The 25,631-nt window shown below is 44.5% G+C and overlaps 1 protein-coding gene across 1 annotated transcript in view; it reads left to right on the top strand.

The window, feature by feature from the left end:
• mmp20a (matrix metallopeptidase 20a (enamelysin)) overlaps positions 1–23,243 on the top strand; it is a 39,857-nt gene extending 16,614 nt beyond the window's left edge. Inside the window, 2 exon segments of the mRNA XM_090218074.1 lie at positions 23,101–23,106; positions 23,227–23,243. Coding sequence (XP_090074200.1) covers positions 23,101–23,106; positions 23,227–23,243 — 23 coding nt within the window.
• The last annotated feature ends 2,388 nt before the right edge of the window (positions 23,244–25,631 follow it).

Raw genomic sequence — 25,631 nt, 5'->3', positions numbered from 1 at the left:
GATATTTCAAGAACTTTGAAAGTTTATTCAAGTGCAGTCGCAGAAACCACCAAGAGCAATGATGAAACTGGCTCTCATGAGGACCGCCACAGGAATGGAAGACCCAGAGTTACTTCTGCTGCAGAGGATAAGTTCATTAGAGTTAGCAGCATCAGAAATTGCAGCCCAAATAAATGCTTCACAGAGTTCAAGTAACAGACAAATCTCAACATCAACTGTTCAGAGGAGACTGTGTGAATCAGGCCTTCATGGTCGAATTGCTGCAAAAAAAATCACTACTAAAGGATACCAATTAGATAAAGCGACTTAGTTGTGCCAAAAAACATGAGCAATGGACATTAGACTGGTGGAAATTCGTATTTTCGTCTAGAGTCCAAATTTGAGATGTTTGGTTCCAACGGATGATCTTCGCATGTGTGGATCCCACTGTAAAGCATGGAGGAGGAGGGGTTAAGGAGTGGGCGTGCTTTACTGGTGACACTGTCTGTGATTTATTTAGAATTTAAGGCACACTTAACCAGCATGGCTACCACAGCATTCTGCAGCGACACGCCATGCCATCTGGTTTTGCCTTAGTGGGACAATCATTTGTTTTTCAAAAGGACAATGGCCCAACAAACCTCCGGGTTGTGATCTTTCACCTAGATATCCCTAATATGATGACTGCTTGCTTTTTTCCATTTTTACTAACGACATGCCACTGACTTTGAGTAAAGCCAGAGTGTCTATGTATGCGGATGACAACTCAACACTATACACGTCAGATAATACAGCAACTGAAATGACTGCAACACTCAACAAAGAGCTGCAGTTAGTTTCAGAGTGTGTGGCAAGGAATAACTTAGCCCTAAATATTTCTAAAACTAAAAGCAGTGTATTTGGAACAAAACACTCACTAAACCCTAAACTTAAACTAAATACTGTAATAAATGTGGAAATTGAGCAAGTTGAGATGACTAAACTGCTTGGAGTAACACTAGATTGTAAATTGTCATTGTCAAAACATAATGATGCAGTAGTAGCTAAGATGGAGAGAAGTCTGTCTGTAATAAAGTGATGCTCTGCCTTCTGAACAACACTCTCAACAAGGCAGGTCCTACAGGCCCTAGTTTTGTTGCACCTTGTCTACTGTTTAGTCGTGTGGTCAGGTGCCACAAAAAATAACTTAGGAAAATTGCAAATGGCTCAGAACAGGGCAGCATGGCTGGCCCTTGGATGTACACAGAGAGCTAATATTAATCATATGCATGTCAATCTCTCATGGCTGAAAGTGGAGGAGAGATTGGCTTCCTCACTACTTTTATTTATGAGATGTATTGACATGTTGAATGCACCGAGCTGTCTGTCAAAAGTAATGGCACACAGCTCGGACACCCATGCATACCCCATAAGATATGCCACAAGAGGTCTCTTCACAGTCCCCAAGTCCAGAACAGACTATGGGAGGTACACAGTACTACATATATACATGATTACATGGAACTCTATTCCACATCAAGTAACTGACACAAGCAGTAAAACTTGATTTAAAAAACTTCTCTGGGATATGTGGGACGCTAGCATGAAATTGCAGGGCGACAAATTCAAAACAACAGAAATCAGAAAGCAAAAAATTCCTCAAACATACAAGTATTGTACACCATTTTAAAGATAAACTTCTCGCTAATCCAGCCACAGTGTCAGATTTCAAAAAGGCTTTACGGCGATAGCACACCTTGCGATTATGTTTGGTCAGCGCCAAGTCACAGAAAAACATTTTCCAAAGAAGGAGAGGTGTCACAAAACTAAAAAATAGCATTATAAATATTCACTTACCTTTGATGATCTTCATCTTGAAAACAAGACTCCCTAAATTTTATCAGCATATCGATTGCGCAACCAGGGGTGGAAAGACCTTGGATCATTGTTACTCTAACTTCCGCGACGCATATAAGGCCCTGCCCCGCCCCCCTTTCGGAAAAGCTGACCACGACTCCATTTTGTTGATCCCTGCCTACAGACAGAAACTAAAACAAGAGGCTCCTACGCTGAGGTCTGTCCAACGCTGGTCCGACCAAGCTGACTCCACACTCCAAGACTGCTTCCATCACGTGGACTGGGACATGTTTCGTATTGCGTCAGACAACAACATTGACGAATACGCTGATTCGGTGTGCGAGTTCATTAGAACATGCGTTGAAGATGTCGTTCCCATAGCAATGATTAAAACATTCCCTAACCAGAAACTGTGGATTGATGGCAGCATTCGCGTGAAACTGAAAGCGCGAACCACTGCTTTTAATCAGGGCAAGGTGTCTGGTAACATGACCGAATACAAACAGTGCAGCTATTCCCTCCGCAAGGCTATCAAACAAGCTAAGCGTCAGTACAGAGACAAAGTAGAATCTCAATTCAACGGCTCAGACACAAGAGGCATGTGGCAGGGTCTACAGTCAATCACGGACTACAGGAAGAAATCCAGCCCAGTCACGGACCAGGATGTCCTGCTCCCAGGCAGACTAAATAACTTTTTTGCCCGCTTTGAGGACAATACAGTGCCACTGACACGGCCTGCAACGAAAACTTGCGGTCTATCCTTCACTGCAGCTGAGGTGAGTAAGACATTTAAACGTGTTAACCCTCGCAAGGCTGCAGGCCCAGACGGCATCCCCAGCCGCGCCCTCAGAGCATGCGCAGACCAGCTGGCCGGTGTGTTTACGGACATATTCAATCAATCCCTATACCAGTCTGCTGTTCCCACATGCTTCAAGAGGGCCACCATTGTTCCTGTTCCCAAGAAAGCTAAGGTAACTGAGCTAAACGACTACCGCCCCGTAGCACTCACTTCCATCATCATGAAGTGCTTTGAGAGACTAGTCAAGGACCATATCACCTCCACCCTACCTGACACCCTAGACCCACTCCAATTTGCTTACCGCCCAAATAGGTCCACAGACGATGCAATCTCAACCACACTGCACACTGCCCTAACCCATCTGGACAAGAGGAATACCTATGTGAGAATGCTGTTCATTGACTACAGCTCGGCATTCAACACCATAGTACCCTCCAAGCTCGACATCAAGCTCGAGACCCTGGGTCTCGACCCCGCCCTGTGCAACTTGGTACTGGACTTCCTGACGGGCCGCCCCCAGGTGGTGAGGGTAGGCAACAACATCTCCTCCCCGCTGATCCTCAACACTGGGGCCCCACAAGGGTGCGTTCTGAGCCCTCTCCTGTACTCCCTGTTCACCCACGACTGCGTGGCCACGCACGCCTCCAACTCAATCATCAAGTTTGCGGACGACACAACAGTGGTAGGCTTGATTACCAACAACGACGAGACGGCCTACAAGGAGGAGGTGAGGGCCCTCGGAGTGTGGTGTCAGGAAAATAACCTCACACTCAACGTCAACAAAACTAAGGAGATGATTGTGGACTTCAGGAAACAGCAGAGGGAACACCCCCCTATCCACATCGATGGAACAGTAGTGGAGAGGGTAGCAAGTTTTAAGTTCCTCGGCATACACATCACAGACAAACTGAATTGGTCCACTCACACAGACAGCATTGTGAAGAAGGCGCAGCAGCGCCTCTTCAACCTCAGGAGGCTGAAGAAATTCGGCTTGTCACCAAAAGCACTCACAAACTTCTACAGATGCACAATCGAGAGCAACTGCTCCGCCCTCAACCGTAAGGCTCTCCAGAGGGTAGTGAGGTCTGCACAACGCATCACCGGGGGCAAACTACCTGACCTCCAGGCCACCTACACCACCCGATGTCACAGGAAGGCCATAAAGATCATCAAGGACATCAACCACCCGAGCCACTGCCTGTTCACCCCGCTATCATCCAGAAGGCGAGGTCAGTACAGGTGCATCAAAGCTGGGACCGAGAGACTGAAAAACAGCTTCTATCTCAAGGCCATCAGACTGTTAAACAGCCACCACTAACATTGAGTGGCTGTCGCCAACACACTGACACTGACTCAACTCCAGCCACTTTAATAATGGGAAATGATGTAAATATATCACTAGCCACTTTAAACAATGCTACCTTATATAATGTTACTTACCCTACATTATTCATCTCATATGCATACGTATATACTGTACTCTATATCATCGACTGTATCCTTATGTAATACATGTATCACTAGCCACTTTAACTGTGCCACTTTGTTTACATACTCATCTCATATGTACATACTGTACTCGATACCATCTACTGTATCTTGCCTATGCTGCTCTGTACCATCACTCATTCATATATCCTTATGTACATATTCTTTATCCCCTCACACTGTGTACAAGACAGTAGTTTTGGAATTGTTAGTTAGATTACTTGTTGGTTATTACTGCATTGTCGGAACTAGAAGCACAAGCATTTCGCTACACTCGCAATAACATCTGCTAACCATATGTATGTGACAAATACAATTTTATTTGATTTTATTTGATTTGATCAAGGAATCCCAGTTCCACAATAAATGTTTGTTTTGTTTGATAAAGTCCATCATTTATGACCAAATACCTCCTTTCTGTTAACTCGTTTAGCCCAGTAATCCAAATGCTCAATGCGCAATCACTTACAGTGCCTTGCGAAATTATTCGGCCCCCTTGAACGTTGCGACCTTTTGCCACATTTCAGGCTTCAAACATAAAGATATAAAACTGTATTTTTTTGTGAAGAATCAACAACAAGTGGGACACAATCATGAAGTGGAACGACATTTATTGGATATTTCAAACTTTTTTAATAAATCAAAAACTGAAAAATTGGGCGTGCAAAATTATTCAGCCCCCTTAAGTTAATACTTTGTAGCGCCACCTTTTGCTGCGATTACAGCTGTAAGTCGCTTGGGGTATGTCTCTATCAGTTTTGCACATCGAGAGACTGAAATTTTTTCCCATTCCTCCTTGCAAAACAGCTCAAGCTCAGTGAGGTTGGATGGAGAGCATTTGTGAACAGCAGTTTTCAGTTCTTTCCACAGATTCTCGATTGGATTCAGGTCTGGACTTTGACTTGGCCATTCTAACACCTGGATATGTTTATTTTTGAACCATTCCATTGTAGATTTTGTTTTATGTTTTGGATCATTGTCTTGTTGGAAGACAAATCTCCGTCCCAGTCTCAGGTCTTTTGCAGACTCCATCAGGTTTTCTTCCAGAATGGTCCTGTATTTGGCTCCATCCATCTTCCCATCAATTTGAACCATCTTCCCTGTCCCTGCTGAAGAAAAGCAGGCCCAAACCATGTTGCTGCCACCACCATGTTTGACAGTGGGGATGGTGTGTTCAGCTGTGTTGCTTTTACGCCAAACATAACGTTTTGCATTGTTGCCAAAAAGTTCAATTTTGGTTTCATCTGACCAGAGCACCTTCTTCCACATGTTTGGTGTGTCTCCCAGGTGGCTTGTGGCAAACTTTAAACAACACTTTTTATGGATATCTTTAAGAAATGGCTTTCTTCTTGCCACTCTTCCATAAAGGCCAGATTTGTGCAATATACGACTGATTGTTGTCCTATGGACAGAGTCTCCCACCTCAGCTGTAGATCTCTGCAGTTCATCCAGAGTGATCATGGGCCTCTTGGCTGCATCTCTGATCAGTCTTCTCCTTGTATGAGCTGAAAGTTTAGAGGGACGGTCAGGTCTTGGTAGATTTGCAGTGGTCTGATACTCCTTCCATTTCAATATTATCGCTTGCACAGTGCTCCTTGGAATGTTTAAAGCTTGGGAAATCTTTTTGTATCCAAATCCGGCTTTAAACTTCTTCACAACAGTATCTCGGACCTGCCTGGTGTGTTCCTTGTTCTTCATGATGCTCTCTGCGCTTTTAACGGACCTCTGAGACTATCACAGTGCAGGTGCATTTAAACGGAGACTTGATTACACACAGGTGGATTGTATTTATCATCATTAGTCATTTAGGTCAACATTGGATCATTCAGAGATCCTCACTGAACTTCTGGAGAGAGTTTGCTGCACTGAAAGTAAAGGGGCTGAATAATTTTGCACGCCCAATTTTTCAGTTTTTGATTTGTTAAAAAAGTTTGAAATATCCAATAAATGTCGTTCCACTTCATGATTGTGTCCCACTTGTTGTTGATTCTTCACAAAAAAATACAGTTTTGTATCTTTATGTTTGAAGCCTGAAATGTGGCAAAAGCTCGCAAAGTTCAAGGGGGCCGAATACTTTCGCAAGGCACTGTAGTTCAGACAAAAAGTCAAAAAAGTTATATTACAGTTCGTAGAACTTTAGGATGTTTTTAACCTGTTGCGACTCTAGGGGCAGTATTTTCATTTTTGGAGAAAAAAACATTCCCGTTTTAAACGGGATATTTTGTCAGGACAAGATGCTAGAATATGCATATAATTGACAGATTAGGATAGAAAACTCTCTAACGTTTCCAAAACTGTAAAGATATTGTCTGGGAGTATAACAGAACTGATGTTGCAGGCGAAACCTGAGAAAATCCAATCAGGAAGTGCCCCATATTTTGAAAGCGCTGAGTTCCAATGAGTCCCTATTGAGCTGTGAATGTGCTATCAACCAGCTTACGCTTTCTACGTATTCCCCAAGGTGTCTACAGCAATGTGACGTAGTTTTACGCATTTATGTTGAAGAATAGCCGTAGGCGGCTACATTGCACAAGTGCTCACCTGATGCCCCCAGAGAGATTCTCGTGTAAAATACAGAGGTAGCCATTACTCCAATCGGTCCTACTGAAAAACTGATTGTCCCGATGGATATATTATCGAATAAATATTTGAAAAACACCTTGAGGATTGATTATAAACAATGTTTGCCATGTTTCTGTCGATATTATGGAGCTAATTTGGAATATTTTTTGCCGTTTTCGTGACTACAATTTCCGGGCGATTTCTCAGCCAAACGTGAAGAACAAACGGAGCTATTTCGCCTACAAAAATAATATTTTGGGGAAAAAAAGAACATATGCTATCTAACTGGGAGTCTCGTGAGTGAAAACATCCAAAGCTCATCAAAGGTAAATGATTTAATTGGATTGCTTTTCTGATTTCCATGACCAAGTTACCTGCTGCTAGCTGGACAAAATGCTATGCTAGGCTATCGAATAACTTACACAAATGCTTGTCTAGCTTTGGCTGTAAAGCATATTTCGAAAATCTGAGATGACAGGGTGATTAACAAAAAGGCAAAGCTGTGTCTCAATATATTTCATTTGTGATTTTCATGAATAGGAATATTTTCTAGGGATATTTATGTCCGTTGCGTTATGCTAATTAGTGTCAGGCGATGATTACAATCCCGCATGCGGGATGGGGAGTCAGTAGAGGTTCATACATCTTCAGTTATGTTTCAACCAGACAATTCCTTTGTCTTTAGAAATGAAAAGGACCGCAGCTAGCTCTCATGGTCGTGGGCCTGACTGTGCTCATGGCATTCTGCCAGACCTCTGACTCAAACAGCTCTTATTCTCTCTCCCTTCAAAGTAGAAGCCTGAAACAAGGTTCAAAGACTGTTGGCATCTAGTGGAAGCCTTAGGAAGTGCAATATAACCCCATAGACACTGTATATTGGATAGGCAATGACTTGAAAAACTAAAAACCTTAGATTTCCCACTTCCTGGTTGGATATTTTCTCAGGTTTTTGCCTGCCATATGAGTTCTGTTATACTCACAGACATCATTCAAACAGTTTTAGAAACTTCAGAGTGGTTTCTATCCAAATATATTATATGCATAATCTAGCTTTTGGGCCTGAGTAGCAGGCAGTTTACTCTGGGCACCTTATTCATCCAAGCTACTCAATACTGCCCCCCAGTCCCAAAGAAGTTAAAAAACAGATAAAAAAAACACCTCGTGGAACAGCAGGGACTGTGAAGCAACACAAACATTGGCACAGACACATGCATACACACACATGATAACATACGCACTAGACATACACATGGATTTAGTACTGTCGCTATGTGGTAGCGGTGGAGTAGGGGCCTGAGGGCACACAGTGTGTTGTGAAATCTGTGAATGTATTGTAATGTTTAAAAATCGTATAAACTGCCTTCATTTTGCCGGACCCCAGGAAGAGTAGCTGCTGCTTGGGCAGCAGCTAATGGGGATCCATAATAAATACAAATACAAATACTGCAGTATACAACATAGAAGCTTATCAGGTTCGGATCATCTTACTATGCTTCTTTACCCAAGATTGGCCCCCGATTGCTAATCAATCAGTTCATTATTCTCCAGGCTCCGCTTTGCATCAAAATTGATAACCTTGCAATGAGTGACATGTATCCATCTTGATTTTCCCTGGACTTTTACTGCTGGACTCGTTATGAGCAAAACTTGATAAGGACCTTCCCATTTTGGCCCTAATGTGTCTGTTACATATGCATATCACCCACTGTCCTGGTACTACGTCATGTCTCCCCTCTGGAGTTATTCCCCGTGTCTCTTTACCTTGTCTGTCTGCTTCCCCTACTGCATTAGAGAGTTGTGTGCAATAGTTAAGCATTGTGTCACTCATAAGGTGAAAGTCTGCTTTTTTCAAATCTAACATACCTGGTAGTGACATGGGTCAACCTGTGACAACATCAAACGGACTCAACCCTGTGGTTTTGTTATGTGTTGCCCATATACTACATAATACCGTAGGCAATGCATCTGGACATGCCAACCCTTCTTGATGCAACTTTGAAAGTCTCTCTTTCAAAACTCAATTTGTGTGTTCTACCTGTCCACTCGATTGAGGATGATAAGGGCAGTGTAAGTTGCCAGTCTATGTTCAGAAGACGAGCTACCTCCCCACACCATTTTCCTGTGAAATGAGTGCCTTGGTCAAAATCTAATTGTTCCAGATATCCCCATCTGGGTATGATTTCTTGAATCAGAATTTTTAGCTGCGTGTTGTGTAGATCCTTTCTTAGTAGGGGAAGCTTCAACCCATTGTGAGAAACGATCAACAATGACGAGCACATCTTCATGTCCTTTACATTTTGGCAGCATGATGTATTCAAGCTGTAGATGTCTGAAGGGTCCTGGTGGGGCTTGTCGTGTCTGTACTTTCACTCGTCCCTTGGTGTTGTTTTCCATACAAGTGTTGCAATTTGCCACGACAGCCTCAGCCTCTTTCCCCACACCAGGATTCCACCATTTTCCCACAAAATGATAAACTATCTTGTCCACACCAATGTGTCCCAAAGAGTGGATCTGTGTCACCAGGTAGGATAAGAGTGCATTTGGCGCTACACATCTCAGGTTGTATTTCCACACACCTTCTTGATTGAGTTTGCATCCTGCAGCCATCCATTCCCACACTTCATGTTTTGTGTATCTCCAATGTGTTGCAATGTATGCAAGGGGTATCCAAGGTGTATCTATTAATCAGTTTAGGCGACAGAGGTGTTCTCTTAGCAGCCACCATGGCAGCACTGTCAGCCAAATCATTACTTTTACCCTCGTCTGTAAATCTTTTTCCATGTGCTTTCCTTTTCAAAATTGCAACTTGTTCAGGTAACTGGAGAGCATTCAGTAGAGCCATCACCTCTGGTCCATTCTTCAAAGGAGCTCCCAGTGATGTCATGAATCCTCTGTTTTTCCATATTTTTCCAAAATCATGGGTAACACCAAAAGCATACCTTAAGTCTGTGTAGATAGTAGCTGTTTTTCCTTCAGCTTGTTTACATACTTGTGTCAAAGTCACCAATTCCACCACCCGTGCTGATGTTCCTGCAGGTAACGTGCCTGTCACTATCACATTGTCCACTGTAGTAACTGCCCAGCCTGCCTTCCTCACACCCCCCTTCACAATGCTTGAACCGTCTGTGTATAAGATATACTCAGGGTTTTTCAACGAATGACTCTATTAACCCACCAGACTCTATTAACCGACCAAAACAACTCATAACAGTCGTGTTCAAGTAACGTGGTATCTGTAGGATACATCAGAGAACTGGATTACATGGTGTCTTTTCAACTATACACATGTCCCATAGATCTTTACTCACTACTTTAGTAGCATCCATAGCTTCCTTGCTAATGGGATATTGTTTTGTGCAAGGTGGGGCAACACCTGTCAAGCACACTGGTTCCATATCCAAAGTTCCTAAATTGTTTTTATTTGTAGTCCAAATAGCATGGTTCTGAACTGTAGATCCCTGCAGTTGCCTAATTTGCCACGTCAACTTCCCTCCAGAAATATTCAATTTAGAGTCAAGTTGCATAATAACATCAAGACCTAAAATAGGTTGTTCAAATGAGCCTATCCCACACCGCTGCATCAATCTTCATTGGACCAACGGAAATTGATAATGGTCTGTTTCATATCTGTCTCCCCCTCCCACTCCTGTTGCTCTCATCTTCTTGCCCATGTCCTGAGGACATATGCAGTGCCTTGCGAAAGTATTCGGCCCCCTTGAACTTTGCGACCTTTTGCCACATTTCAGGCTTCAAACATAAAGATATAAAACTGTATTTTTTTGTGAAGAATTAACAACAAGTGGGACACAATCATGAAGTGGAACGACATTTATTGGATATTTCAAACTTTTTTAACAATTCAAAAACTGAAAAATTGGGCGTGCAAAATTATTCAGCCCCTTTACTTTCAGTGCAGCAAACTCTCTCCAGAAGTTCAGTGAGGATCTCTGAATGATCCAATGTTGACCTAAATGACTAATGATGATAAATACAATCCACCTGTGTGTAATCAAGTCTCCGTATAAATGCACCTGCACTGTGATAGTCTCAGAGGTCCGTTAAAAGCGCAGAGAGCATCATGAAGAACAAGGAACACACCAGGCAGGTCCGAGATACTGTTGTGAAGAAGTTTAAAGCCGGATTTGGATACAAAAATATTCCCCAAGCTTTAAACATCCCAAGGAGCACTGTGCAAGCGATAATATTGAAATGGAAGGAGTATCAGACCACTGCAAATCTACCAAGACCTGGACGTCCCTCTAAACTTTCAGCTCATACAAGGAGAAGACTGATCAGAGATGCAGCCAAAAGGCCCATGATCACTCTGGATGAACTGCAGAGATCTACAGCTGAGGTGGGAGACTCTGTCCATAGGACAACAATAAGTCGTATATTGCACAAATCTGGCCTTTATGGAAGAGTGGCAAGAAGAAAGCCATTTCTTAAAGATATCCATAAAAAGTGTCGGTTAAAGTTTGCCACAAGCCACCTGGGAGACACACCAAACATGTGGAAGAAGGTGCTCTGGTCAGATGAAACCAAAATTGAACTTTTTGGCAACAATGCAAAACGTTATGTTATGCAACATAGCTCATCACCCTGAACACACCATCCCCACTGTCAAACATGGTGGTGGCAGCATCATGGTTTGGGCCTGCTTTTCTTCAGCAGGGACAGGGAAGATGGTTAAAATTGATGGGAAGATGGATGGAGCCAAATACAGGACCATTCTGGAAGAAAACCTGATGGAGTCTGCAAAAGACCTGAGACTGGGACGGAGATTTGTCTTCCAACAAGACAATGATCCAAAACATAAAGCAAAATCTACAATGGAATGGTTCAAAAATAAACATATCCAGGTGTTAGAATGGCCAAGTCAAAGTCCAGACCTGAAACCAATCGAGAATCTGTGGAAAGAACTGAAAACTGCTGTTCACAAATGCTCTCCATCCAACCTCACTGAGCTCGAGTTGCTTTGCAAGGAGGAATAGGAAAATAATTCAGTGTCTCGATGTGCAAAACTGATAGAGACATACCCCAAGCAACTTACAGCTGTAATCGCAGCAAAAGGTGGCGCTACAAAGTATTAACTTAAGCGGGCTGAATAATTTTGCACGCCCAATTTTTCAGTTTTTGATTTGTTAAAAAAGTTTGAAATATCCAATAAATGTCGTTCCATTTCATGATTGTGTCCCAATTGTTGATGATTCTTCACAAAAAAATACAGTTTTATATCTTTATGTTTGAAGCCTGAAATGTGGCAAAAGGTCGCAAAGTTCAAGGGGGCCGAATACTTTCGCAAGGCACTGTATGTTTTGCACAATACATTGCAAATACAGTGACTTCAACACCCATATCTACTAAGGAATCTATTGCATAAATTCCATCCGAGGGAGTCTATTAGTTTACCTCCACAGCATCCAGCAAACTCGGATGCTAAGCCGGAGAGAGATTCTTAAATTTCTGCATCAACATTGTGTTATTGGGGCTGTTGTCTTGATTACATTTTCTCTTAGATGGACCCTGCTTCTCCTGGCGATTCCTCATAAGAACACTTTTTCTTTTCCGACATTCTCGTTGCCAGTGACCAGATATCCCGCCAAAATGACATTCATCAGGTTTCTCTTCTGCTGAATAAATAATGTTGTTGGTTTCACTAGGAACTTGCACAACTCTGATAACAGCCGGTTTATTATGTTGATTGATGTCTCTGTCCAGCCGTGACAGTCTGTCGATGATGCCCGTGTCGTTTTGTCTCTCCCAGTCATTAGTTGTGGAAACCAAAGTTTTTTGCAAATCATCATGTATAGATTGTATCAGCTGAAGATTGATTGGCCCATTTTTGGAGGAATTTAGAGAATCTTCATCTTCCATGTCAGGTAACCCACTGTGTCTAACTACCTCTGCTCTAAACCTTTCTTCAAATTCAACTAATGGTTATTTCGGTTTTTGAACACATTTAGTAATCTCTCCCCAATTGGTGGTTGCATTGGACAGACCCTGAAGGAAAACATATATGGAACTCCATCCATCAGCCACATCTTGCTCTTCACCACCCACAGCTCTATAAACCTTTTCTTCAAGTACACCACGTTCACAGTGTAACCCATCATAAGGATGTCCGGGGACATTGTAAAGTCCATGGAGAATAAGAGCACCTCCTGCCGACTGTACTGAGGCTAGGAAACACTGTCGTCACCGATAAATCCACTATAATTGAGAATTTCAATAAGCATTTTTCCACTGCTGGCCATACTTTCTACCTGGCTACCCCTAACTGCCCGGCACCCCCCGCAGCAACTCGCCCAAGCCTCACGATTTCTTTTTCACCCAAATCCAGACAGCTGATGTTCTGAAAGAGCTGCAAAATCTGGACCCTTACAAATCAGCCGGCTACACAATCTGGACCATCTCTTTCCAAAATTATCTGCCGAAATTGTTGCAACCCCTGTTACTAGCCTGTTCAACCTCTCCTTTGTATCGTCTGAGATTCCCAAAGATTAAAAAGCTGCCGCGATCATCCCCTTCTTCACAGGGGGAGACACTCTAGACCCAAACTGCTACAGACCTATATCTATCCTACCTTGCCTTTCTAAGGTCTTCGAAATCCAAGGTAACAAACAGATTACCGACCAGTTCGAATCCCACCGTACCTTCTCCGCTATGCAATCTGGTTTCAGAGCTGGTTGTGGGTGCACCTCAGCTACGCTCAAGGTCCTAAACGATAGTATAACTTCCATAAGAGACATTACTGTGCAGCCGTATTTATCGACCTGGCCAAGGCTTTCGACTCTGTGGTCATTCTTATCGGCAGCCTCAACAGCCTTGTTTTTTCAAATTACTGCCTCGCCTGGTTCACCAACTACTTCTCTGATAGAGTTCAGTGTGTCAAATCGGAGGGCCTGTTGTCCGGACCACTGGCAGTCTCTATGGGGGTGCCACAGGGTTCAATTCTCGGGCCGACTCTTTCTGTATACATCAATGATGTCGCTCTTGCTGCTGGTGATTCTCTGATCCACCTCTACGCAGACGACACCATTCTGTATACTTCTGGCCCTTCTTTGGACACTGTGTTAAGTAACCTCCGGATGAGCTTCAATGCCATACAACTCTTCTTCCATTGCCTTCAACTGTTCTTAAATGCAAGTAAAACTGTCATGTACTGTCATGTTGTGTCTTGTTTCTGTCCTTTCCCTTCACCCTGTCTCCCTCTGCTGGTCGTTGTTAGGTTACATTTTCTCCCCCTCTTTCCCCCAGCTGTGCCTTGTCTCCTCCTAACTACCTCGTCACCCCTTTTCCCACCTGTTCCCTTTTTCCCTCTGATTAGTCCTCTATATCTCTCTCTGTTTCTGCTCCTGTCTTTGTCGGATTCTTGTTTGTGTTGTTCATGCCTGAACCAGACTATCGTCATGTTTGCTGCAACCTTGTCCTGTCCTGTCGGAACCTGCCGGTCCATCTGAGCCTACGTTTTGTTTTGTTATTAAAGAAGCTCTGTTTACGTTAATTCGCTTTTGGGTCCTCATTCACGCACCGTAACAGAAGAATCCGACCAAGAATGGACCCAGCGACTTCGGATCCTCTCCACTCAGCCGTCGAGATCCAGGGAGCGATGCTAGGCAGACACAAGCAGGAATTGTCTGCTGCTCGACATGCCGTTGAGACCCTGGCCACCCAAGTCTCCAACCTCACAGAACAGGTTCACCATCTCCGCCTCGATCCACCGGCCACTTCCAGGGCTTTCGAATCTCCGGAGCCCAGAATCAATAACCCGCCGTGTTACTCTGGGGAGCCCACTGAATGCCGCTCGTTCCTCACCCAGTGTGATATTGTGTTTTCTCTCCAGCCCAACACTTACTCCAGGAGCACTGCTCGTGTCGCCTACGTCATATCTCTCCTTACTGGACGGGCTCGTGAGTGGGGCACGGCAATCTGGGAGGCAAGGGCTGAGTGTACTAACCAGTATCAGGACTTTAAGGAGGAGATGATACGGGTTTTTGATCGATCTGTTTTTGGGGAGGAGGCTTCCAGGGCCCTGTCTTCCCTATGTCAGGGTAATCGATCCATAACAGACTACTCTATTGAGTTTCGCACTCTTGCTGCCTCCAGTGGCTGGAACGAGCCGGCTTTGCTCGCTCGTTTTCTGGAGGGTCTCCGCGCAGAGGTAAAGGATGAGATTCTCTCCCGGGAGGTTCCTTCCAGCGTGGATTCCTTGATTGAACTCGCTATTCGCATTGAGCGACGGGTTGATCTTCGTCACCGAGCTCGTGGAAAGGAGCTCGCGTTCTCCGTTGCCCCCCTCTCCGCATCACTACCATCTTCCTCTGCCGGCTCGGGTGCTGAGCCTATGCAGCTGGGAGGTATCCGCATCTCGACTAAGGAGAGGGAACGGAGAATCACCAACCGCCTCTGTCTCTATTGCGGTTCTGCTGGTCATTTCGTCACTTCATGTCCAGTAAAAGCCAGAGCTCATCAGTAAGCGGAGGGCTACTGGTGAGCGCTACTACTCCTGTCTCTCCTTCAAGATCCTGCACTACCTTGTCGGTCCATCTACGCTGGACCGGTTCGTCAGCTTCCTGCAGTGCCTTAATAGACTCTGGGGCGGAGGGCTGTTTTATGGACGAGACCTGGGCTCGGGAACATGACATTCCTCTCAGACAGTTAAGGGAGTCCACGGCCTTGTTCGCCCTGGATGGTAGTCCTCTCCCCAGGATACAGCGTGAGACGCTACCTTTAACCCTCACTGTTTCTGGTAATCATAGCGAAACCATTTATTTTTTAATTTTTCGTTCACCTTTTACACCTGTTGTTTTGGGCCATCCCTGGCTAGTTTGTCATAATCCTTCTATTAATTGGTCTAGTAATTCTATCCTCTCCTGGAACGTCTCTTGTCATGTGAAATGTTTAATGTCTGCTATCCCTCCTGTTTCCTCTGTCTCTTCTTCACAGGAGGAGCCTGGTGATTTGACAGGGGTGCCGGAGGAATATCACGATCTGCGCACGGTGTTCAGTCGGTCCAGGGCCACCTCTCTTCCTCCACACCGGTCGTATGATTGTAGTATTGATCTCCTTCCGGGAACCACTCCCCCCCGGGGTAGACTATACTCTCTGTCGGCTCCCGAACGTAAGGCTCTCGAAGATTATTTGTCTGTAGCTCTTGCCGCCGGTACCATAGTCCCCTCCTCCTCTCCCGCCGGAGCGGGGTTTTTTTTTGTTAAGAAGAAGGACGGGTCCCTGCGCCCCTGCATAGATTATCGAGGGCTGAATGACATAACAGTGAAGAATCGTTATCCGCTTCCTCTTATGTCTTCAGCCTTCGAGATCCTGCAGGGAGCCAGGTTTTTCACTAAGTTGGACCTTCGTAACGCTTACCATCTCGTGCGCATCAGGGAGGGGGACGAGTGGAAGACGGCGTTTAACACTCCGTTAGGGCACTTTGAATACCGGGTTCTTCCTTTCGGCCTCGCTAACGCTCCAGCTGTCTTTCAGGCATTAGTCAATGATGTCCTGAGAGACATGCTGAACATCTTTGTTTTCGTTTACCTTGACGATATCCTGATTTTTTCACCGTCACTCCAGATTCATGTTCAGCACGTTCGACGTGTCCTCCAGCGCCTTTTAGAGAATTGTCTTTTTGTGAAGGCTGAGAAGTGCTCTTTTCATGCCTCCTCCGTCACATTTCTCGGTTCTGTTATTTCCGCTGAAGGCATTAAGATGGATCCCGCTAAGGTCCAAGCTGTCATTGATTGGCCCGTCCCTAAGTCACGCGTCGAGTTGCAGCGCTTTCTCGGCTTCGCGAACTTCTATCGTCGTTTCATCCGTAATTTCGGTCAGGTGGCAGCCCCTCTCACAGCCCTTACTTCTGTCAAGACGTGCTTTAAGTGGTCCGTTTCCGCCCAGGGAGCTTTTGATCTCCTCAAGAATCGTTTTACATCCGCACCTATCCTTGTTACACCTGACGTCTCTAGACAGTTCATTGTCGAGGTTGACGCGTCAGAGGTGGGCGTGGGAGCCATTCTTTCTCAGCGCTCCTTCTCTGACGACAAGGTCCACCCTTGCGCGTATTTTGCTCATCGCCTGTCGCCGTCGGAACGTAACTATGATGTGGGAAACCGCGAACTGCTCGCCATCCGCTTAGCCCTAGGCGAATGGCGACAGTGGTTGGAGGGGGCGACCGTTCCTTTTGTCGTTTGGACTGACCATAGGAACCTTGAGTACATCCGTTCTGCCAAACGACTTAATGCGCGTCAGGCGCGCTGGGCGCTGTTTTTCGCTCGTTTCGAGTTCGTGATTTCTTATCGTCCGGGCTCTAAGAACACCAAGCCTGATGCTTTATCTCGTCTCTTCAGTTCTTCAGTAGCCTCCACTGACCCCGAGGGGATTCTCCCTGAGGGGCGTGTTGTCGGGTTGACTGTCTGGGGAATTGAGAGGCAGGTAAAGCAAGCACTCACTCAAACTCCGTCGCCGTGCGCTTGTCCCAGGAACCTTCTTTTCGTTCCCGTTCCTACTCGTCTGGCCGTTCTTCAGTGGGCTCACTCTGCCAAGTTAGCCGGCCACCCTGGCGTTCGGGGTACGCTTGCTTCCATTCGCCAGCGCTTTTGGTGGCCCACCCGGGAGCATGACACGCGTCGCTTCGTGGCTGCTTGTTCGGTCTGCGCGCAGACTAAGTCCGGTAACTCTCCTCCTGCCGGCCGTCTCAGGCCGCTTCCCATTCCCTCTCGACCGTGGTCTCACATCGCCTTAGATTTTGTCACCGGACTGCCTTCGTCAGCGGGGAAGACTGTTATTCTTACGGTTGTCGACAGGTTCTCTAAGGCGGCTCATTTTATTCCCCTTGCTAAGCTTCCTTCTGCTAAAGAGACGGCACAAATCATCATCGAGAATGTTTTCAGAATTCATGGCCTTCCGTCAGACGTCGTTTCGGACAGAGGTCCGCAATTCACGTCTCAATTTTGGAGGGAGTTTTGCCGTTTGATTGGGGCTTCCGTCAGTCTCTCTTCCGGCTTTCACCCCCAGTCTAACGGTCAAGCAGAACGGGCCAATCAGACTATTGGTCGCATCTTACGCAGTCTTTCTTTTCGCAACCCTGCGTCTTGGTCAGAACAGCTCCCCTGGGCAGAATACGCCCACAACTCGCTTCCTTCGTCTGCGACCGGGCTATCTCCTTTTCAGAGTAGCCTCGGGTACCAGCCTCCGCTGTTCTCATCTCAGTTCGCCGAGTCCAGCGTCCCCTCCGCTCAGGCCTTTGTCCAACGTTGCGAGCGCACCTGGAAGAGGGTCAGGTCTGCACTTTGCCGTTATAGGGCGCAGACTGTGAGGGCTGCTAATAAGCGTAGAACTAAGAGTCCTAGATATTGTCGCGGTCAGAGAGTTTGGCTCTCCACTCAGAACCTTCCCCTTAAGACCACTTCTCGCAAGTTGACCCCGCGGTTCATTGGTCCGTTCCGTATTTCTCGGATCATTAATCCTGTCGCAGTTCGACTTCTTCTTCCGCGATATCTTCGTCGCGTCCACCCGGTCTTCCATGTCTCCTGTGTCAAGCCCGTTCTTCGCGCCCCCGCTCGTCTTCCCCCCCCATCCTTGTCGAGGGCGCACCCATCTACAGGGTCCGTAGGATTTTGGACATGCGTCCTCGGGGCCGTGGTCATCAGTACCTAGTAGATTGGGAGGGGTACGGTCCTGAGGAGAGGAGTTGGGTTCCCTCTCGGGACGTGCTGGACCGTGCGCTGATCGATGATTTCCTCCGTTGCCGCCAGGTTTCCTCCTCGAGTGCGCCAGGAGGCGCTCGGTGAGTGGGGGGGTACTGTCATGTACTGTCATGTTGTGTCTTGTTTCTGTCCTTTCCCTTCACCCTGTCTCCCTCTGCTGGTCGTTGTTAGGTTACATTTTCTCCCCCTCTTTCCCCCAGCTGTGCCTTGTCTCCTCCTAACTACCTCGTCACCCCTTTTCCCACCTGTTCCCTTTTTCCCTCTGATTAGTCCTCTATATCTCTCTCTGTTTCTGCTCCTGTCTTTGTCGGATTCTTGTTTGTGTTGTTCATGCCTGAACCAGACTATCGTCATGTTTGCTGCAACCTTGTCCTGTCCTGTCGGAACCTGCCGGTCCATCTGAGCCTACGTTTTGTTTTGTTATTAAAGAAGCTCTGTTTACGTTAATTCGCTTTTGGGTCCTCATTCACGCACCGTAACAAAAACGAAATAAATGCTCTTTAACCGATTATTGCCCGCACCTACCTACCCGTCCAGCATCACTACTCTGGACGGTTCTGACTTAGAATATGTGGACAACTACAAATACCTAGGTGTCTGGTTAGACTGTAAACTCTCCTTTGAGTCTCATATTAAGCATCTCCAATCCAAAATTAAATCTAGAACCGTCTTCCTATTTCGCAACAAAGCATCCTTCACTCATAAAACTAACCATCCTACCGATCCTCGACTTCAGAGATGCCATTTACAAAATAGCCTCCAACACTCTAATCAACAAATTGGATGCAGTTTATCACGTTGCCATCCATTTTGTCACCAAAGCCCCATATACAAGCCACCATTGGGACCTGTACACACTAGTTGGCTGACCCTCGCTTCATACTTGGCGCCAAACCCACTGGCTCCAGGTCATCTACATGTCTCTGCCAGGTAAAACCCCTCCTTATCTCAGCTCACTGGTCACCATAACAGCACCTGCCCGTAGCACGCGCTCCAGCAGGTATATCTCACTGGTCACCCCCAAAGCCAATTTCTACTTTGGTCACCTTTCCTCCCAGTTCTCTGCTGCCAATGACTGGAACAAACTGCAAAAATCACTGAATGTGGAGACTCATATCTCCCTCACCAGCTTTAAGCACCAGCTGTCAGAGCAGCTCACAGATCACTGCACCTGTACATAGCCCAACTGTATTATAGCCCATCCAACTACCTCATCCCCATACTGTATTTATTTAGTTATTTATCTTGCTCCTTTGCACCCCAGTATCTTTACTTGCACATTCATCTTCTGCACATCAATCATTTCAGTGTTTAATTGGTATATTGTAATTACTTCGCCACCATGGCCTATTTATTGCCTTACCTCCCTTATCTTACCTCATTTGCACACACTGTAGATTTTTTTCTACTGTATTATTGACTGTATTTGTTTATTTCAATGGTAACTCTGTGTTTTTGCATGTGTCAAACTTCTTTGCTTTATTCTTGGCCAGGTCGCAGTTGTAAATGAGAACTTGTTCTCAACTAGCCTACTTGGTTAAATAAAGGTTAAATAAAAAATAAATACAATAAAAGATTGTAGTTTCTTACAATGCTTCAAATTGTCCCACGTTTTCATACCCAGTTCTCTGGGACGTTTCAAAGTTTTCGACCATTCATCCAACTGTTTGGAGAAGCTGATTTATGTCTGAATACTGTCACTGGAGGCTTCTCTTTATTACCTTTTACAGCCTGTGTTCTGGTTGGCCTAAGACATCATCCGTTACCGCTATCAGTATCTGTTGACTCAAAGCCAGGCAGTGCTGACCAGATGCTTGAAACCCGATCATCCTTGCGTAACTCGGTGTGAGAGTGGATTTGAAGGGACATATGGTCCTCCACATGTTGGAGCCAAGTCTGATTTTACGACCCTTGCCAGTAATTATTGAATCTTTTCTTTCAAGGTTTTGATCTGACAAGAAAGAGCTTTCAAACTATCCTTATCTCTCTGCAATGTCCTGTCATGATTCTCCAGAAAGAATTTCTCATCCCGTTTTCTTTCTTCGGCTAATACAGTTAAAGACCATTGTGTCTTTGTCAAGGAATTAGACATGCTGAACTTCTGAACTTCTGGAGAGAGTTTGCTGCACTGAAAGTAAAGGGGCTGAATAATTTTGCACGCCCAATTTTTCAGTTTTTGATTTGTTAAAAAAGTTTGAAATATCCAATAAATGTCGTTCCACTTCATGATTTTGTCCCACTTGTTGTTGATTCTTAACAAAAAAATACAGTTTTATATCTTTGTTTGAAGCCTGAAATGTGGCAAAAGGTCGCAAACAGAAAATCACATTGTATGAAAATCACATTGTATGATTTTAAGTCATTAATTTGCATTTTATTGCAAATTAATTACTTAAAAATCATCAATGTGATTTTCTGGATTTTTGTTTTAGATTCCGTCTCTCACAGTTGAAGTGTACCTATGATAAGAATTACAGACCTCTACATGCTTTGTAAATAGGAAACACTGCCGATTTGGCAGGTTATCAAATACTTGTTCTCCCCACTGTATGTGTGTGTGTGTATATATATATATATATGGCCAAAAATATGCTCGTCAACATCTCATCCCAAAACCATGGGCATTAATATGGAGTTGGTCCCCCCCCCCCTTGGTTGTGATAACAGCCTCCACTCTTCTGGGAAGACTTTCCAATAGGATGTTGGAACATTGCTACGGGGACTTGCTTCCATTCAGCCACAAGCATTAGTGAGGTTGGGCACTGATGTTGGGCTATTAGGCCTGGCTCGCATCTATGTTCCAATTTATCCCAAATGTGTTTGATGGGGTTGAGGTCAGGGTTCTATGCAGGCCAGTCAAGTTCTTCCACACAGGTGACAAACCATTTCTGTATGGACCTCGCTTTGTGGGCCTTCCCCAAACTTTTCCCACAAAGTTGGAAGCACAGAATCGTCTAGAATGTCATTGTAAGTTGCAGCATTAAGATTTCCCTTCACTGGAACTAAGGTGCCTAGCCCAAAGTATGAAAAACAGCCCCAGATGATTATTTCTCCACCAAACTTTACAGTTAGCACTATGCATTCGGGCAAGTAGCTTTCTCCTGGCACCCGCAAACCCAGTAGTTCGTCGGAGTGCCAAATGGTGAAGCGTAATTTATCACTCCAGGGAACGCATTTCCACTGCTCCAGAGTCCAATGGCGGCAAGCTTTACACCACACCAGCCGACACTTGATATTGCGCATGGTGATCTTAGGCTTTTGTGCGCCGGCTCGGCCATTGAAACCCATTTCATGAAGCTCCCGGTGAACAGTTCTTGTTCTGACGTTGCTTCCGGAGGTAGATAGTTTTGGAACCAAGGACATGCGATTTTTACATGCTACACGCTTCAGCAATCTGCTGTCCCTTTCTGTGAGCTTCTGTGGTCTACCACTTTGCGGCTGAGCCATTGTTACTCCTAGACATTTCCACTTCACAATAACAGCACTTACAGTGGACTGGGGAAACTCTAGCAGGGCAGAAATTTGACAAACCGACTTTTTGGAAAGGTGATGACATCTGATGACAGTGCCACGTTGAAAGTCATTGAGCTCTTCAGCTCATAAGAGAGCTATCGGGAGAGCTCCCGGACGACTTGTACTATGGTGCATTAAGTTTGTTGGAACCTCTCCAGCTTGCTGATAACAAAGAATGATTAATTTTAGTTTGACTTTGAGTCCCTGTTGTTAATTTCCATGACATCACCAAGTAACAAATGAGAAACACAATATTCCGTTTTTATGTAAGATTTTTTTTTACATGCTGGCCTTTTGTGAAGACAAATGAACATGCCATGATTTACTCGCATGTATGTAATTAAAATAAAGTTCCCATGCAGCAGAAATGTATGATTGATGATGGGAAGATAATTGAAAAGATGTTGCCTCAGATGGAGCGATGACTAACGAGAGTTACACTTCTTATGTTCAGCTTCATGAAAAGGCTATACACAGGAGTGATTACTTTCCCAGGTAATTATGGAGTTTATATTTATGACGGTCATTTCACAAAACTGACAAATACCATAATATCAAAGATGTTGTTCTCCATATTTTCAAAGGTGTTATTCTCCAGAGAGAGAGGTGCTAGTTTACATGTGCCCAGAGAGAGAGGTGCTGGTTTACATGTGCCCAGAGAGAGAGGTGCTGGTTTACATGTGCCCAGAGAGAGAGGTGCTGGTTTACATGTGCCCAGAGAGAGAGGTGCTGGTTTACATGTGCCCAGAGAGAGAAGTGCTGGTTTACATGTGCCCAGAGAGAGAGGTGCTGGTTTACATGTGCCCAGAGAGAGAGGTGCTGGTTTACATGTGTATGTCTAAATTGTCCTCTTGGCACTTCTGCTTCACAAACCACTAGGATATCTGCTGAAGATGTTTTTTTTCTGCTAGCGTTAATTCATTTGTTGACCTTAATGTCCCTGTAGATTGTCAGAGTGCTTCATGCTTGGTCGTTCCCCAACATACATCTCTGATAATTAGAGTTGCAGTCATTTCAAGCCTTATGTCATGTCAGCACACCTGCAAACCACTTCTAACAGTAGAGTTACAAAACAACTGTCATTCAAATACAGTATAGCCTAGCATCACGATAAACAACACACTGTAAAAAGGAGGATTTTGTTTTTGATTCTGTATTTAGCCGTACAGTGTCTCCTCAGAGGATTATAAATGTCTGAGACCCTGTGTGTTCTCTTAGACGTCGGTATGTGTATGCATAATTGGATTTTCATTAACAGATAGTCACTTGAATGTATTTCTTTGTCTGAGCCTGACTATAATCTGTCTATTCACTCATCTTGTTTTTCTACTCCCACACTCGTAGAGATCCTGCAGTGCTAGCACTCACATCTGTGTGTAGGAGGCATGTCCAGACTCAGAATGATGCCTGTGCTGCACTGTTCTCTACCATGAGGTGCTAATAATATGCAGACAAAATACAAATCCATTCAGACATGCCTTTTTCATACATTTGTATATGCTTTTCTTATAAGAGAAAAGAGCAAATGCACAGTTGCAGACAGTTCTTTCTAAATCTACTTGGTACACCAACATGTTTTTTTTTCTTCATAAAAATGAAAGCCCCTGGAAACAATAATTGCATACAGTATCTGTTTTATGGAATTTGCATGCAATATCTCTGGCAGATACACTTTATCTGATAATATGACATTATTTAAGATCATTTTCACTGCAGTCATGATATCAGCGCTCTGCAGGCAAACACTGTCAGACACCATATGGACAAGAAATGCATGTCCTCCTCTAGCATTTACCATATGCAAGACTGTTAACCATACCTTCCTGTGCATAGAGCTACCCTTTGTCTAATGATGCATTAATGCTGCATGTTTCTATGGCAAGTCAATGACTGATGATCACCTACCTATGAATAAATATAGGATGTCACTTATTTTCCATGTCACACAAATGTTTAACTGTATGTAGAGATAGAGCCCTAGGGGTGCAGGAGGACCTGCCCCTTTGCCCTCCTATTAAATAAGTGCTCTTTTGATTGGTGGCGTTTTTTAAAACTTATTACTTATTTTATTTTTTTGTCTATTTTCTCTATTGTAACTTTACATTCAATGAATTGCCTATCAAACTAGACCTTGTTTCCTAATTCATGATTCTTGAAAATAGTCCCCTCTCCCAACCTACCACTGCGAGTGTGGTAGTGCGTTGCTGCCAATGACTGTATAATAGCTTTGATGCAACCAAAAGTTTTACATTGTGCTGGACTCTTGGTTATGAAAAATGTGGGAAATTGAGAAAAAAATAACCCTATTACAATATAGCCGGCTTTACCCCTGCAAACAACTTTTCCTGTCTGCAAAGGCAAGTCTATAATATCAAGAACTCTACTTACCAACCGTAAAGTTGAATGTGTCTCTCGATATCAAAAAATATGTTTAAAACTAGGTTTTATCCAGGATGGTTTAATATGCCATACTGTAGCTAAGAAAGTAATGCTAAGTGTATATTGTATAGTAAGCTGTTAGTAGCCCATATGCATCACCCTAATAATTTGGTCCCTTTCCCCCTCATAACTTAGCCTACTGTTCTGCCTTGGTGGTGCACATGTAGCCTATAGCCTGTTTTAGAGAAATGCAATCATTGAATATTGTAAGAGCTTTCATTGTCTGCTTGTATGCCCCCTTTATTTATCCTACAGTTCTAACTTGGTGTACAGGGATAATATTGTAAAAACGGCCCATGTTCTGAATAATGTCGCTGTACATTTCAAAAGTGCTGAACAATTATATTGACTACGTCCGTCCCAGCTCACTCATTAATGTCTTAATCGAAATTACGGATGGCCTCTTATCCGCTTTTCGTCCCCTTATGTCATAGTGTGTACATCTCAATTGTCAGTAGAAACCACATTTGTTTAAACAAGTCAGCAATATCAGCTATGTTTTTTTTAAAGGCAGTAAATGAGGCTGAATTAACTGTTTATCTGCCAGACAAGGCCCCACTGATAGCCAGGTGTAGCGGTGATAAGGATTCACTCGATGGTGTTGAAAAGAAAGCTCTGCTGTTGGGACAGCTTTTTGTAGGCCCTAACAGTTTGTGGGCACCGTTTGACACCGTTAGGCCTCCCCCTTGTTGCAAGGAGTGCAGGTGGGAGCTCAGGCTTGTTCTTTCCAACTGTGCCAACCATAGTGATCTTCCTCTTCAGGAGCTGGTGGTTGAGTTCATAGGAGGTGGAGAAATTGTCACACGTGACATTCTGCCCCCTCAGTCCAACTGTCACATCAAGCCGCATCCCCTGGTTCTTCTCTGGGCCTCCACTGGTCGGCTTCCCTGTATAGACATGCATCTTCCAAGCGTAGCTGGATTGTGGGTCACAGGCCACCCATATCTTGATGCCATACTTTGCTGGCTTACTGAGCATATACTGCCGGAAAGGACAGCGACCTTTTGACAAAAGAGATCACTATCAGTAATTAGTGTCAGTGTCACAGAAAACAATCACTTAAATCAATGATATTACAGCAATACCTAATAAAATTAACAGTAAAAATCACTTACATTACAGATATGCATTTTGTTTTTACCTCTGAATGGAACCAGTTGCTCAGCCACTGTTACTTCAGGCCCAGGGTTGTAGAGATATGGCAGACGCTCCACCCACTTCTTCCAGATCTCTCTTATGGTCGCCAGTTTGTCTCTCACACGTCTTGCAGGTCTTGACTCACGGTTGACAAATCGTAGCGTTCTTGAGAA

This window comes from Oncorhynchus mykiss, chromosome 24 (genome assembly GCF_057628025.1).
Source record: "Oncorhynchus mykiss isolate SJ-2025 chromosome 24, ASM5762802v1, whole genome shotgun sequence".
NCBI classification, from domain to species: Eukaryota; Metazoa; Chordata; class Actinopteri; order Salmoniformes; family Salmonidae; genus Oncorhynchus; species Oncorhynchus mykiss.
Note: the sequence above shows the minus strand (reverse complement) of the source record. Positions and strands in the feature narration are given on the sequence as shown.